Below are 14,169 nucleotides of genomic sequence, written 5' to 3'. Positions count from 1 at the left end.
AGCCCGATGTTTCTGGTAGAGCAGAGGAGTTGCATGGATGAATCGACCTCAATTCGAACATGGATAGATCTCCATCGCTGATGATTGTTGCTTGGACGTAGTTATTCTATAACAAAACAAAGATGCTCAATTGTGGGGCCCTGAGGTTTGAACTCACGATCAATCGATTAGTAAGAGAATGTGCAACCGATGTGGCTACGAAGACCTCCAACAAAGCAACATTAGAAGATATATTTTCGATGGTACAGATTTTTGAAAGAAAAAGGAACGGATGAGACAGATTTTTAACCCCTCTGGTACAGATTAAAATGAGGCAACACTGAGTACAACGTTTATCTTCAGTCGGTCCGTCTCCTCCAGTGTTCTCTTAGCATAGTGGGCCGAGGCTAGTTCCAGTCAAACGACCACATGTGACAGGCACTTCATACTGTATATCTTCCCGTTCACCGCTCGCACCTAAGGAAAAAAAAACAGTGGCATGGACATTCTCGTTGGTTGAATAGCGGCTCACTTACCTTCTTGGTGGACTAAAGTACCCTGTCGTCTGCCAGTCTTTACCGATTAACGTTAAGTAGGTTTCGTCTCGCATTATGACCACGACGTCGTTGCCTCGACCACCCGGCGAAAGGTGCGGGCGATGAAGTTATCTTTCTCTCGGTCTTACTCTTCAGCTCCTTACGGTCGTGTAGCAATCTACGGTCGGCGGCCGGAACCAGGCTCCTGTACGACGCTCTCGTCTTTCTCCAGAAGGGAGAGGATGTTGTTAATACCGAATAGGCTATATCAGGAGGACACAAAGAGCCTCGCGATGTCGAACTTATGTCTGCTCCAGGTGGAACTGGCAGTACGAAAAAAAGCTTCGAGCATTGGCGATCTAACGCAAAACGTAAACGATCGGTGAGACATCTGGATTTTGTTTTTGAACTAAGAAAATGATGCTAATGTAACCTAAAACTCAAAAACAAATCACGTATATTTTACTTCCGGGCTTTCCAAGGTAGTTCCCACATGCAGGAATCGTGCATTTTTCTACTTGTGTTTGATTGTGCTCTCGAATTTCCTTCTTTAATTCAACCATTGTCAACGTTTTTATAGTTTTCACTACTGAAAGAGGTAAATAAATAACATGTTATTTATATAGAAAATTGCGCAGAATTAAATTTCTTACAAACTCATCGCAATCAAATAATCTTTTATGATTATAACATTGTAATTTATGGAAAGAACTACAAACCTTCCATAAGCTTACATGATAAAATATAAAACCATCATCACTTTCACCGCAGCGCCGCCTAGGTGTAGATTTGTACGTTAGATCGCCAATAGTTGCTTGGCTGTTTTCGGCTGCTGCAAATCAACAAGGTTCCATTGAATTATTTTTTAAACTTTTTTCCATCGCCATCCGAATTTAGTACATTTTGTAATGCATACGCTACTGTTTCGTGGACCATCTTGGGAGTGCATAGTTACAGTACATGAAGATCCTATTGATTTCGATGATCTTGGATTCTTGAATGGGGTACCTACCCATCACTTGTATTGTAGCTTGTACATCGCTACATCTCATTTGATTTCCGTATTTCATTTGTATTACATTCAGAAACCAACTGAATAAAAACGTAATAAAAGAGTTTTACTATACAATACAATGCTGAAGTTGACAAAAAAAACAAATATCTCAGGTATTTTATGCCCTTTACAATTTAGTTCGGTTTAGATCCACCCTCCCTTTAAAGGAAAAACACTTTTAGTTGGATCATTCCAAAACATAGTTCTGAAAAAAAAATATTGTAAGAGGGTTGTATCTAGGACACGACCGCATATTTTCGACGTAGAACTTCGCAATTATATTATGCAATCCTAATCCTAATTGTCGCTGGAGAAATAAAGTGTCAGCTTCCGGCTTAACGTGGATAAATAACTTCATATCATCAGCGAATGAAAGATGAGGGCACTCCAGCACTAAATTTACCTCATTAAAGTAAATAAGAAATATCAGAGGGCCGAGATGACTCCCCTGAGGTATTCATGAAGTAGCAGAGAATTCTGCGGAGAAGCACTCGCCAATTTTGACCGTGAGGGAGCGACCGATCAAGTATGATGTGAGCCAATGTAAAACATTGCCGCTGAAGCCCAGCTTGTCCAATTTGCGCCGATAACATAATAGTGCATAAATAAGAGATTTTACATACCTAAACAAAAAAAAAGTCCAACGACGTCAAATCACTAGGCAGCAAATTCACTGATCCATAACCTGAGATGAATTGCTCACTAAATTCATTACGCAATAGATTCATCGTTTCATGTGCTATGTGAAATGTGGCATCGTCTTGTTGAGACGTCATGTCCATCAGATTTAGCTCGTTGTTGTTGTTGTTGTATGTTGTTCTCATCTGCATCTTTAAAAAAGTATGGGACCGATCAAAACAGTACATTTTTCGGGATGCATTAGTAGCTTTGGATTGCATGTGGCTGCTCATCGGTCTAAATACTGCAATTTTGCGTATTATCGTATCCGTGCAACCAAAAATGTCGCTAAAGGCTTTTAATACAACAAAAAACACATTGATATTGATAATAAAATTCAATGATTTGTAAGCGTTGTTCGTTTGTAAGTCTAATGTAATGAAATGGCAATAGAAAATACACAACTTTAGTTTTAACACACGACACGAGTCACGCGTGGTCGGTCAGTAAGGCAAGGCGCAAATTGAGAAGCGTATAGCGCTCGTAAACGAACACGAGACCACCAACACGACTCATACGTGCCACAAACCTAGCGTGGTGGAGCGCATATTCAGTCGCAGTTTGGTGTAAATAACGTGCCACTCGCATACAATGTCTGATTCACACAGTTTTGCGCGATATATTTATTTACTAACACAATCACCCGACCGGTACGACCAGCACGAGAAACTGTGGTTCAGCCACAGCGTCACGCGAGTCGACACTCACGAGCGCTCCACAATCTCGCGTCATCTGGCCAATTTGCGCCGTTCTATCTGTTTTCATTAGCCACAAAAACAGGCGCTATATCGCGGCAAGTTACTCGCGCTATACGCGTCTCAACTTGCGCCTGGCCTAACAGTGCGTTTTTTTCTTTTTTTAAGCAATCGTACAGTTAAAATTTAGCCAGTGTCTCGATTTAACAGTGGTAGTTCTGAATTAAAGTGGAATACTAAAATACTGGGTTGCCCGAAAGTTATTGCCGATTTTTTTCATTCTAAATAAAGTATTTTTTGTACATACAATGGACACATGAAGATGAAATGTACATCAGATGTAGTGAACAAAAATATCGGGAAGAGATAAAAAAAATCGATTTGTGTCTGTTATTTCAAATATTTTGTGACCTAACAATTTTTTTTTTGCCAAATGTTCCTATAGCAAATCCAATTAGCCTTATCAACCAACTTTCATTTGATTCATATAACCTATTGGACATACCTGTAGAACCTTTCAATACAGAGATATTTTTGTTTGAATGACAAATTTCTCTTTCGCCCTTGATGATTAATTGTTCAATAAGTAATGATCGCATCACAAAACTTAAAGGCAGTTTTGAAAACATTTTTGAAATTGATGCAAAAAAAATATCCTTGTACAGAATTTATTGGTGAAATTAAAAAAAAACAGAAAGAGATCGATTTTGGATTTCTTCCCGATATTTTTGTCCACTACATCTACACAAACTTTTCCAAGCGACTTCTTTCGTTATGAATGATTCAAATGCAAGGTTCTAGGGTACCTTATGATTATGAAATCCAAGGGTCGTTTAGTGTCCTTTTCCGTCTACGAAAGACTGCTCCTAAAAAACGAAAGGCCCACCCGCCATATTCCCAGACATTGCGCCATTACTACTTGTTCCATTCGATGGCACATGGTCTGGCTGATCAGCAGCTCCGGTCATATGAAGGCATCACAAATAGGTTCGTTGATAGCCTCAAAAATATTCGATATTCGAACCCTTGGTAAACACTCTTTTCATTGACTTCCTCTTGAATTAATAACTCAGATTGGAAACTTGTTTGTTGTGTTTGATAATTTAGACGCTAAATTAAAACCTTTTTCATTGAAATATGTGGTGAGAATTGGTCAAATTTCCACGGCTTACAGAGACAAGGCTAGCTACTCCGGATCAGTCATTTTTAGTGACGTCATCTGAGTCGTTGAAGTAGACAATGTGTTCTTATTTTTAATTTTTCGTGCTTTGTAAGTTTGTGCGTTGATAATATAGTTGATTATATTTAACACCATGAATAATTTGATAAAACATTTATCCACAAAGAACACAATTCTCGGTTTTTCGGAAAGCGAAAGAATCTCTTTTTTGGTCCGATAATGTCATTTTCATAATTTATACACCCGCTCACAGCGCATTGAACCATTTTCGATTTTTCATTACAGGAACATTTACGCGTAAATCGGAAAACAAAATACAACTGGCGACTGTTTACACTGACAATTCGGATGACGTCATCAAAAAAAATGTTTACTCGCTAAAGAACTAGCCTTGTCTCTGTAAGCCGTGTCAAATTTCTAATTGTCAGTTTGACATGCGGTACAATGTACAACCAAAGCATGTGTGTCATGCTACAATCACGGCAGTGGAACTTCATACAAATCACTCGTCGAAAAGTGTCTCCCTTTTCACCGCTTGTTTACATCGACGAATATATTTTTTTCCACTATGTTTCGTAGGAGAGTGTATGCATACTGACAGATTTCTACTACGAGGTGTTTAATGGAGGATGAAAGGTGGGAATGTTTATGTTTATATATGATTTATCGTACGATTTAATTGAATGCATAAAAGATGTCAACAAAACTGGAGTTAAGCATCTTTTTAAATTTGAACAAATATTGATAAGAGATTCCCAGCAATTCTTGATGTTTATTGCGTGATTTGGTTACTGTATAAGTTGTTTGAAACGAAGGTTTAGTGTAATGATTTTATTTTGAGGATTATATTCTCAAACATACAAGTATGATTAATATAAATTGCATGTATATGATGCGCTAGCTGTCGCTAGCGTATAAGTATTGCATCTCCTCTGAGGAAAATTCTCAGAATCTTTCTGTACCCGAAACAACAAAGGTCGCTTATTCTGCTCGTTTTGTGTTTTATGTTTCCCCTCGAGCTGTGAACGCTAGCGAATATTTCACTTGAAATGCATCTGGCATTGCAATTAACACAACCATCCGAGTCATGGCAAAGAAGGCGAAAAACGAGAAGAGTGCAAATGATTATAGGTCGCTTCTAAACATCGATGTTTGGTTTTTTGTTGTTTTCGTTGCGCGAAACATAGAAACTTAGAGAAACTTTGTTGACGGTTTTGACCGAGAGTCGAGAAACGATTTTTCATAAACAGTCATTCTCGCAATGTTTCATTTTTAGCACTGCAACTGTGTGCATCTGTTAGACGTGTTAGACGTGTTTGATGCTTATTGAATGACGATGCACTTCTTCTTTTTCTTTTGAATTATAGACACTTGAAAGTCAGACAGTCCATGCGTCTTTGATGGCGATGCACGGAAGATGCCTCTCGTTAATATTCAGTGCAATGCGTGCATTGATATAAAGAAAAAAATTGCGACATATGACCAATTAGTGTATTGCAAAAAATGATCGTTGCTTCTCGATATGATTCTACAAAACTAGGCAAGCCATTAAACATTTTCAGGGTCCCCGGAACTTTTTACTAAAGAGTTATTTATTAAATTTCGACGTATTCGCAAATAATATTCGAAATGATAAACCATCAAATTTCAAAAGAAAAAAAGATTGCATAGTCCTACGTTCTAAGCGGTCGGATACAACCCTCGAATTTTTTACGATTTAATATTTGCTGGGCAGGCCCGAAGGCAGTTTTAAATTGTTAAAATATGAATGAAATTTTTTACTTCATGTTATTTGATTACTTGAAACATGTAGTACTGAACTTTATCTAACCATTTCTATATAAATTTTGCGATATTTCCACTAAAGCACAATGAACAATCAAGTATGACGTATCCGATTGCAACTTTTTCGTATCATATGTAAGAGCTTTAATTGCCCTAAAATCATATTTCAGATAGCCGTATGAGATAGCTGCGGCTTGATAATCCAAACAACCGGAGTTCAAATCCCACCGGAGCAATTTTATAACCGTCGCCACCACTCATATCAACATTTATATCCCTAAAAGTCAATTGATTAATTCCTATTTGTACAAACATAAATGTTTATAAAGGTTCTATATACATACAAAAATGGTGATTCCCCGGGCCAAACATTTTACTTTAATATTTTCCGCCTTTTTTTTATGGCTGTGATGAATCGTATATTCGTATGACAACAGACTTATTATGTTATTAGGTATTGCCTAATAAACTTGCATGTACAGTAAGTTACCTCTAATTCGACATTTAGTTAATTGGACGGACCTGTAATGGGACACAAATAATTGGACATTTTCATCTCTAATTGGATATTTTGTAAACATCGAGTTTGGTACCCAAAGTATGGCCCCAGATTGAAAGTCGCCACCAGATGTCGACGTTGTACCACTATCATCGTGAATGTTCAATTACAGGCCAATCAACTCTAATGCGACACTGAGTAGTGCCTCGGTATGTCGAGGATTAGAGGTAACTTACTGTATATGCTATTTGGGTGCATCTTATACACCCCAAATTTCAGATATTCGATGCTTAATACGATTACGTTATACGATTTAATGTTTGCTGGGTTGGCATACTTGGCAGCATGGTTTGTCAAGTTCATAATCTCATGTTTACTGTTTTGAGTTAAGTGCAATTGAATGACGAAGTTGAACTAATTTATTTTTGTCACTATGTTTATCAGAACGCAAAAGACCGGCAAACAGATAATCTTTCGTTCTTAAAAGTTAAAAATGAAAAAAACACTTTCACTTTCACTTTTCATGAAAACGGAAATATTCGGACTTGAAAGTATTTTTTTACGTAACATTCCAAACATACATGTATTTACAAAAATCTATAATCATTATTATAATAATCAAGAACGTTTCCCGCCATTCGTTTTTTGGCTGTCTGTAGTAAATTGTATATACGCATGACAATAGCCGTACTAGATGCATGTATAAGTCGTATATTCATCCATCCAATCATCGTGAATACTATTGCAAATGGAAAATAAATATGTGTTCGTTGCTTATGATGCGAACATAAATAACAATATAATACAGTAATTTAAATTTAATACGACATGCCGAGGCACCACTCAGTGTCGCTTTGGAGGCGATTTTGGCTTGTAATTGAACATTGGCGATGCGAGTGGTACAGTGTCTACGTCTGGTGGCAACTTTAATGTGGCGCCATAATTTGGACCCCTAATTCGATGTTTACAAACCAATTTACAGCCAATAATCTAAACGTCGCAATCAATGTAACTTACTGTATATAACCAATATTTATTCCCAGCTGTTTTGAGGCATCTCGCACAAATTGACAATATCATTCAGTTGTCAGTGCAAGTCGGTGCAATTTTTAGAGTGTAAAAAAAGTTCACTGTTTACATAAAAGCAATCTCGAATCGGCCCCACTTTTTTGCTTGAAGTTACTATCCCCTGCTACAATGGTACCTGTACAACGCTGAACCCGTACGTCGCTAGTACAGTTGTATGGTTGTCCCTGGTATTACAATGATGATGATGATGTTGAATTAAAGAGGCTTTAAACTTTTCAGTTCATTCGCCTCTAGGTATTACAATAAATTTGCATTTTCATTTAAACTTAGCTATAAAATCATTATTTGAACAATGTTCGTCTAGAATATTGTCACCAGTTACCAAAAAATCTGTTAGTTTATTGCATAGAACAATTATTCTATGCGGGAGGGGTAATGCGCATTCATTTAAAGTGTATTCCACCTGAAATTCATTACCATTTTTGTTTCACACAACTCAATGGCATCACCACGAATCCCGCGCTCTCTCGCCCTCTAGAAACATCAGCTCCAAAGTTCGAGGCACCCTGTAATAAAACGTTTGACCATGCTAGTATTGGTGTGGAGGCTATCACTGTTTGTAAACAAACCCCACTGTTTATACCACCCACCAGTAAGATCCGATCAGCTGTTTCTGTTCTCTACAGAAGTGGTATTTGAGTGGTCCGAACCGAGGTGTTCGTACGAACACAACTTCAACCGAAATGTCAAACCGTTCAATTTTCGTTTTCTCTGTCGAAACAACTTTCAATTCGCGAGTGTGAAAATCTTTATTTTCCCTTTTGTTTCTCGGTTTTTCCGTTCCAAACTGCTGCCATTTGGTTGGTGTTTTTATGTTTAAGCCGAAATGTGTTTTGTTTGCGTATCTACCTAATCGCGTACGTAGAAAAGTGAAATTATACTGCGGGTTGTAATAGCCCTTTGTTTTTCTAGGGTTCGCTTCTCGATGTTCAAGGTTCAAAACAATGAGGCCTGATTTCATGGAGGTTTTATGTACGGTTTTTCTTTTAACAGATGGTTTAACAAAGTGCAAAACAATATGGAAGCAATAACTGAAGATCTCAGTATTCCGAAGCGACATGTACGCGAAACCCGCTGCCCAAATCGATTCGTGGTGTTGGCTCACAAGTCTTGGCTGAAAAATATATCTCAAGGAGGAAAGTTGCCATGCGAGTTTCCTGTGTATAAAACCGATGCAGTGGAGTGGCCCGCGGGAGCTGCCAGCAGCATCTGGTCTAGGGTTTACGTTAGCGTAAGTTCAATTGCATATGTATCTAAATTTTTGTTTTGTTTTGTTTTGATTGAATGTATTTCACATTTTTGTGACGGTTCAGCTCTGGATTGTGATTATTTTGATTTGTCGTTCGTGGGCAGGGATGCCAGCCAATTTCTAACGACACGAAGAATTGCAGCTGTATGACACCCGCCATGTTTTTGGTGCCAACTAAGATAAGATCAGACAATAGGGGGTCTTTTACGGACCAAATTTCTGTCAGATACGGACCAAATTTCTGTCAGTCGTTCTGATTTCTGAATGGTCGATTTCGATAAATTTTGTAAACAAAGTCGATTTTTCCAGTGTTGCCAATAAAAATAAATTACGTTGGGTTTGTATTGAATTTAGAAAAAAAATGAATTTAATTGATATTACGATACTTAGTTTAGAGGAAATGTGAAGGAATTGTATACACGTTTTACCTAATTATTTTGTTACTATATTTTGATTGAATTGAAAAATTTATATATATATATATATATATATATATATATATATATATATATATATATATATATATATATATATATATATATATATATATATATATATATATATATATATATATATATATATATATATATATATATACATCCATTTCATGTCAAACCGATATAGTGCTCCTCAGATTTCCATGAAAAGTGGTAGTTTCTTTCTTTATTGCAAAATATTAGACCCGTATTTTTTATTTTTTTGTTAGGGTGACCTTTTCTTATTTTAGGGTGGTCCGAAAAATCATTTTTTTCAACTTTTTCCTAAAAGTGCCTTTTTAAAAATTCATAACTTTTGAATCACTGAACCGATTTAGATGATCGATATATCAAATTGAAGCCAATTAATCTTTTTTGGAAAAATATTAGGCTTGCCAAGAAATCGAATTTTGTTTTCGTAACTATTGATTGTAGTTGTTTTTTGTTATTTTTATGTTTTTTGTTTTTATGTTTTTATATTTTATGTTTTTTTTTGACACACTACCTTTTCAGCTTGGAAATTTGATGTTTCAAACGAAATATTTCTTCCTGTAGTCGTTTATCTCCTTCATATACGTCAACCAAATCATAATTGTTCTCAATACTTTGTATCTCTTCCCATTCCTCATTCGCGGATGCAGCTAAGGTCGGAATTTTCGTAACTCCATTTTCATTGTATTTCCCATCAACAAAATGAGCCTGTATATATACTAGTATTAGGATATGTTTTAGAATTAGTTTTTAATACTTACGCTACATATTCTTGTGCTTGCTTTGATTTCAAAGAATGGAACTTCTAATTCACTGTTCACGCAAAATCGAATCCATTCTTTCCGAATATTTTTGTCTTGAGGGAACCGATAAAATTTATACTCAGGATGAGTATCCGTCCTTCGCTCACAGTTTAAGGCTTTACACTTCATTTTTATTTTTGAATTACGTTTTGTATGAATAAAAATGGCTTCCTAACGTTGTTTTGGTTGTATTCCTGCTCATATAATAAGATAGAATGTTTTGGTTCAGACAATGAGAATCTGCATAACGCTGTAACGGTTGTCAGATTAGATTTATTTGCTAAAAAAAAATCCCAAATTTGTTTTGGAAACGATTATATTATAGATATGGGTATTTAAAAGACTTATTTTATCCTTTTAAAGCATATTTTTGAGATTGTCTATTTGAAAATATGCAATAATCATTGAATTCGCACCAACCAAATGTTTTTTTTTTTTTTTTTTTATTAATTCGTTTATTTTTACAGACTCAGTTACTTAAGTTTAAAGGAGCCGAATTCTTAAATATATTTTTAAAACTATATATATATATAAACAATTTTCTTACATCTATGGTTAGTAAGGTGGAAAACCGATTACTCGCGGTGTACTCGAGTTTAGAAGGGTGACATATTTTTAGGAGAAGGATGGGATATAAGGAAATTGTAACAATGTTGATGAGCACTCAATTCTTAAATCTATTCGTATATCTATAGTTTATTTACATTTCAACTTATTCTACTATTTATAGCAAGGGGACGAATTACCCGCAAAGGAAGGAAAGGAGGTTATAAGGATGTAGGGACAATCACACACGAAGATCTATAGCTTTAAGGAAAACATATATATGGGACATGTAATCAAGGTCTAACCGAGCCAACACATCTCTCACCGGCACATTGGGCTGTCTTCCTCGGGCCCGAAGGGAGTTTTCTAAATTCGATCTGGCGACCAGATACACCTCGCACGACCAAACAACGTGCTCGATGTCGTGATAACCTTGGCCACAAACGCAGAGATTGCTGCTGGCAAGATTGAAACGGAAGAGTAGTGCATCTAACGAACAGTGATTGGACATGAGTCGGGAGAAGGTGCGAATAAAGTCCCGACTCAAGTCCAGACTTTTGAACCACGGTTTGAGGCTAACCTTTGGGATAATCGAGTGAAACCACCGGCCCAATTCATCTTCATTCCACTTGCGTTGCCAGTTAGCGATGGTATTTTTGCGAACTAAAGAATAAAATTCATTGAAGGCGATTTGGCGCTGATATATATCGCCTTCAATTGCACCTACCTTTGCTAATGAGTCAGCCCTCTCATTACCCGGAATTGAGCAATGTGAAGGGACCCAGACAAAGGTAATGACATAACAGCGTCTGGATAAAGCACTCAAAATTTCTCGTATTCTCTCAAGGAAGTACGGCGAGTGCTTTTCCGGCCTCACTGAACGGATAGCTTCGACAGAGCTAAGACTATCCGTTACAATATAATAGTGTTCAACAGGTCGTGAGGCGACGCTGTCCAGCGCCCAGTATATCGCTGCCAATTCAGCAATATATACCGAGCAAGGATTCTGAAGACTGTGTGAGGTGCTAAAAAATACGTTGAACACTCCAAATCCTGTGGACTCATTCATAGAGGACCCATCAGTAAAGTATATATTATCACAATTGATACGCCCATACTTTGCATTGAAGATTGTAGGAACGATCCCCAATCTAAGATAATCTGGATTTTCATGGATTTTCTCTTTCATGAACAGATCGAAATGTACAGAGGAATTGATGTAGTCAGGAAAACAAACACGGTTGGGAATATACGAAGAAGGAACAACCTGCATAGAGGTGAATTCATGATATGAACTCATGAATCCAGAATGAAAATTTAGCTCGATCAATTGCTCAAAATTTCCGATCACCAATGGATTCATAACCTTACACCGGATGAGGAACCGAAGAGATAATAAATTGAAGCGATCTTTTAGTGGGAGTACGCCTGTCAAAACCTCGAGACTCATGGTATGCGTTGAGGGCATACATCCCAACGCAATACGGAGACAAAGATACTGAATTCGCTCGAGTTTAATGAGGTGTGTTTTGGCAGCTGATTGAAAACAGAAACTGCCATACTCCATCACTGAGAGGATAGTTGTTCGATACAACATTATAAGATCTTCGGGATGGGCTCCCCACCAGGTGCCGGTAATTGTACGGAGAAAGTTTATTCTTTGTTGACATTTTTTACTCAGATACCTAATATGGGCCCCCAAGTACATTTGGAGTCGAACCAGACCCCAAGATACTTGGATGACATAGCATGAGTGATCGGTTTACCCAAAAGTTGAAGCTTTGGTTTTGCTGGTCTATGCTTCCTAGAAAAAACCACCATCTCTGTTTTCTCCGTGGAGAATTCGATCCCTAGCCCAATGGCCCAGGTTGAAAAATTGTTCAAAGTATCTTGTAAGGGTCCTTGCAGGTCGGATTCGTTTGATCCTACGACAGACACCACTCCATCATCTGCAAGTTGTCTTAGGCTGCAATTTTGTGTAAGGCAATTGTCGATGTCGCTTACATAGAAGTTGTACAAAAGGGGGCTTAAACATGAGCCCTGGGGGAGGCCCATGTAAGAGACCCGACTTACTGCCGAATCTCCGTGAGAAAAGTTCAAATGTTTCTCACAAAGCAAATTATATAACATATTATTCAATAGAGGCGGCAGACCCCGAGAGTGTAATTTGTCTGACAAAACCTCTATTGAAACAGAATCAAAGGCCCCCTTTATGTCCAAGAATACTGAAGCCATTTGTTTTTTTTCGGCGTAAGCCATTTGAATTTCTGAAGAAAGCAACGCAAGACAATCATTCGTCCCCTTGCCCCTGCGGAACCCATATTGTGTATCTGAGAGTAGGCCATTCGTTTCAACCCATCGATCAAGGCGAAACAAGATCATTTTCTCCAACAATTTCCGTATACAAGACAGCATTGCTATTGGGCGGTACGAATTGAAGTCGGACGCGGGTTTTCCGGGTTTTTGAATAGCTATAACTCGTACTTGTCTCCAATCATCTGGAACAATATTATGCTCCAGAAACCAATTGAATAAGTTCAACAAGCGATGTTTCGCCACATCAGGGAGATTTTTCAGCAAGTTGAACTTAATTCTATCCGATCCCGGAGCAGAATTGTTACATGAAAGGAGAGCAAGAGAGAATTCTACCATCGAAAACTCGGAATCAAGATCGCACCTATCTTGTGGTATATCTCGAACAATTTTTTGCACAGGAGCGGAATCAGGACAAACCTTCCGTGAAAAATTCAAAATCCATCGATGTGAATATTCTTCGCTTTCATTCGTTGAAGAGCGATTTCTCATGTTTCGAGCCACTTTCCATATTTTTTCATTGACGTTTCTCGTGACAAACCGCCCACGAAATTTCGCCAATAAGCACGTATTTTCCCTTTGGTTAAGTTTTTAAATTGATTTTCAAGGTCCAAATACGTCTGAAAATTTTCAGGGGTTCCACGTTTCCGAAAAGCTTTAAATGCATTCGATTTTTCTACATAAAGCTTGGAACATATGCTATCCCACCATAGATTGGGAGGCCTTCGACGAATAGTGGAACCTGGGATGGGTTTCGTTTGAGCGCGAACCGCGCTGTCATAGATCAAACGAGAAAGGAAGTTATACTCCTCCAATGGAGGTAAACCATCTCTGGAATTGATGGCTAGAGCAATCGCGTCCGCATATTTTTTCCAGTCAATGTGTCTTGTGAGGTCATATGCCATGTTTATAGATTCAGAAGAATTCGACCCAATGGTGATGGAAATTTTGATTGGCAAGTGATCACTACCGTTGGGGTCCTGGATTACATTCCACTTGCAATCTAACGATAGTGAATTCGAGCAAAGCGAGAGGTCAAGAGCACTTGGGTTAGCAGGAGGTTTAGGTACACGTGTTGTTTCCCCAGTGTTCAAAAGTGTCATATTGAAGCTGTTACAAAGATCATATATCAACAGTGAACGATTGTCGTCGTACTGTTCCCCCCAGGCAGTTCCGTGAGAGTTGAAGTCTCCCAAGATCAATCGTGGCTCAGGAAGGAGTGAGCACATGTCATCAAGTTGTTTGCGGCTAACCGCAGCTCTCGGAGGCCAATACAAGCTGACTATACAGAGGTCT

At 37.9% G+C, this 14,169-nt stretch overlaps 1 protein-coding gene across 1 annotated transcript in view; it reads left to right on the top strand.

The window, feature by feature from the left end:
* Positions 1-8,199: 8,199 nt before the first annotated feature.
* The window catches only part of LOC129776620 (WD repeat-containing protein 81), a 40,322-nt gene continuing 34,352 nt past the window's right edge, over positions 8,200-14,169 (top strand). The window contains exons 1-2 of the mRNA XM_055782354.1: positions 8,200-8,429; positions 8,489-8,726. Of these exons, the coding sequence (XP_055638329.1) occupies positions 8,514-8,726 (213 nt within the window). The 5' untranslated portion in view covers positions 8,200-8,429; positions 8,489-8,513. The remainder of the gene's footprint in view (positions 8,430-8,488; positions 8,727-14,169) is intronic.

The sequence above is a fragment of the Toxorhynchites rutilus genome, chromosome 3 (genome assembly GCF_029784135.1).
Source record: "Toxorhynchites rutilus septentrionalis strain SRP chromosome 3, ASM2978413v1, whole genome shotgun sequence".
In the NCBI taxonomy this organism is placed as follows: domain Eukaryota; kingdom Metazoa; phylum Arthropoda; class Insecta; order Diptera; family Culicidae; genus Toxorhynchites; species Toxorhynchites rutilus.
This window is presented reverse-complemented; position numbering and strand designations above follow the sequence as displayed.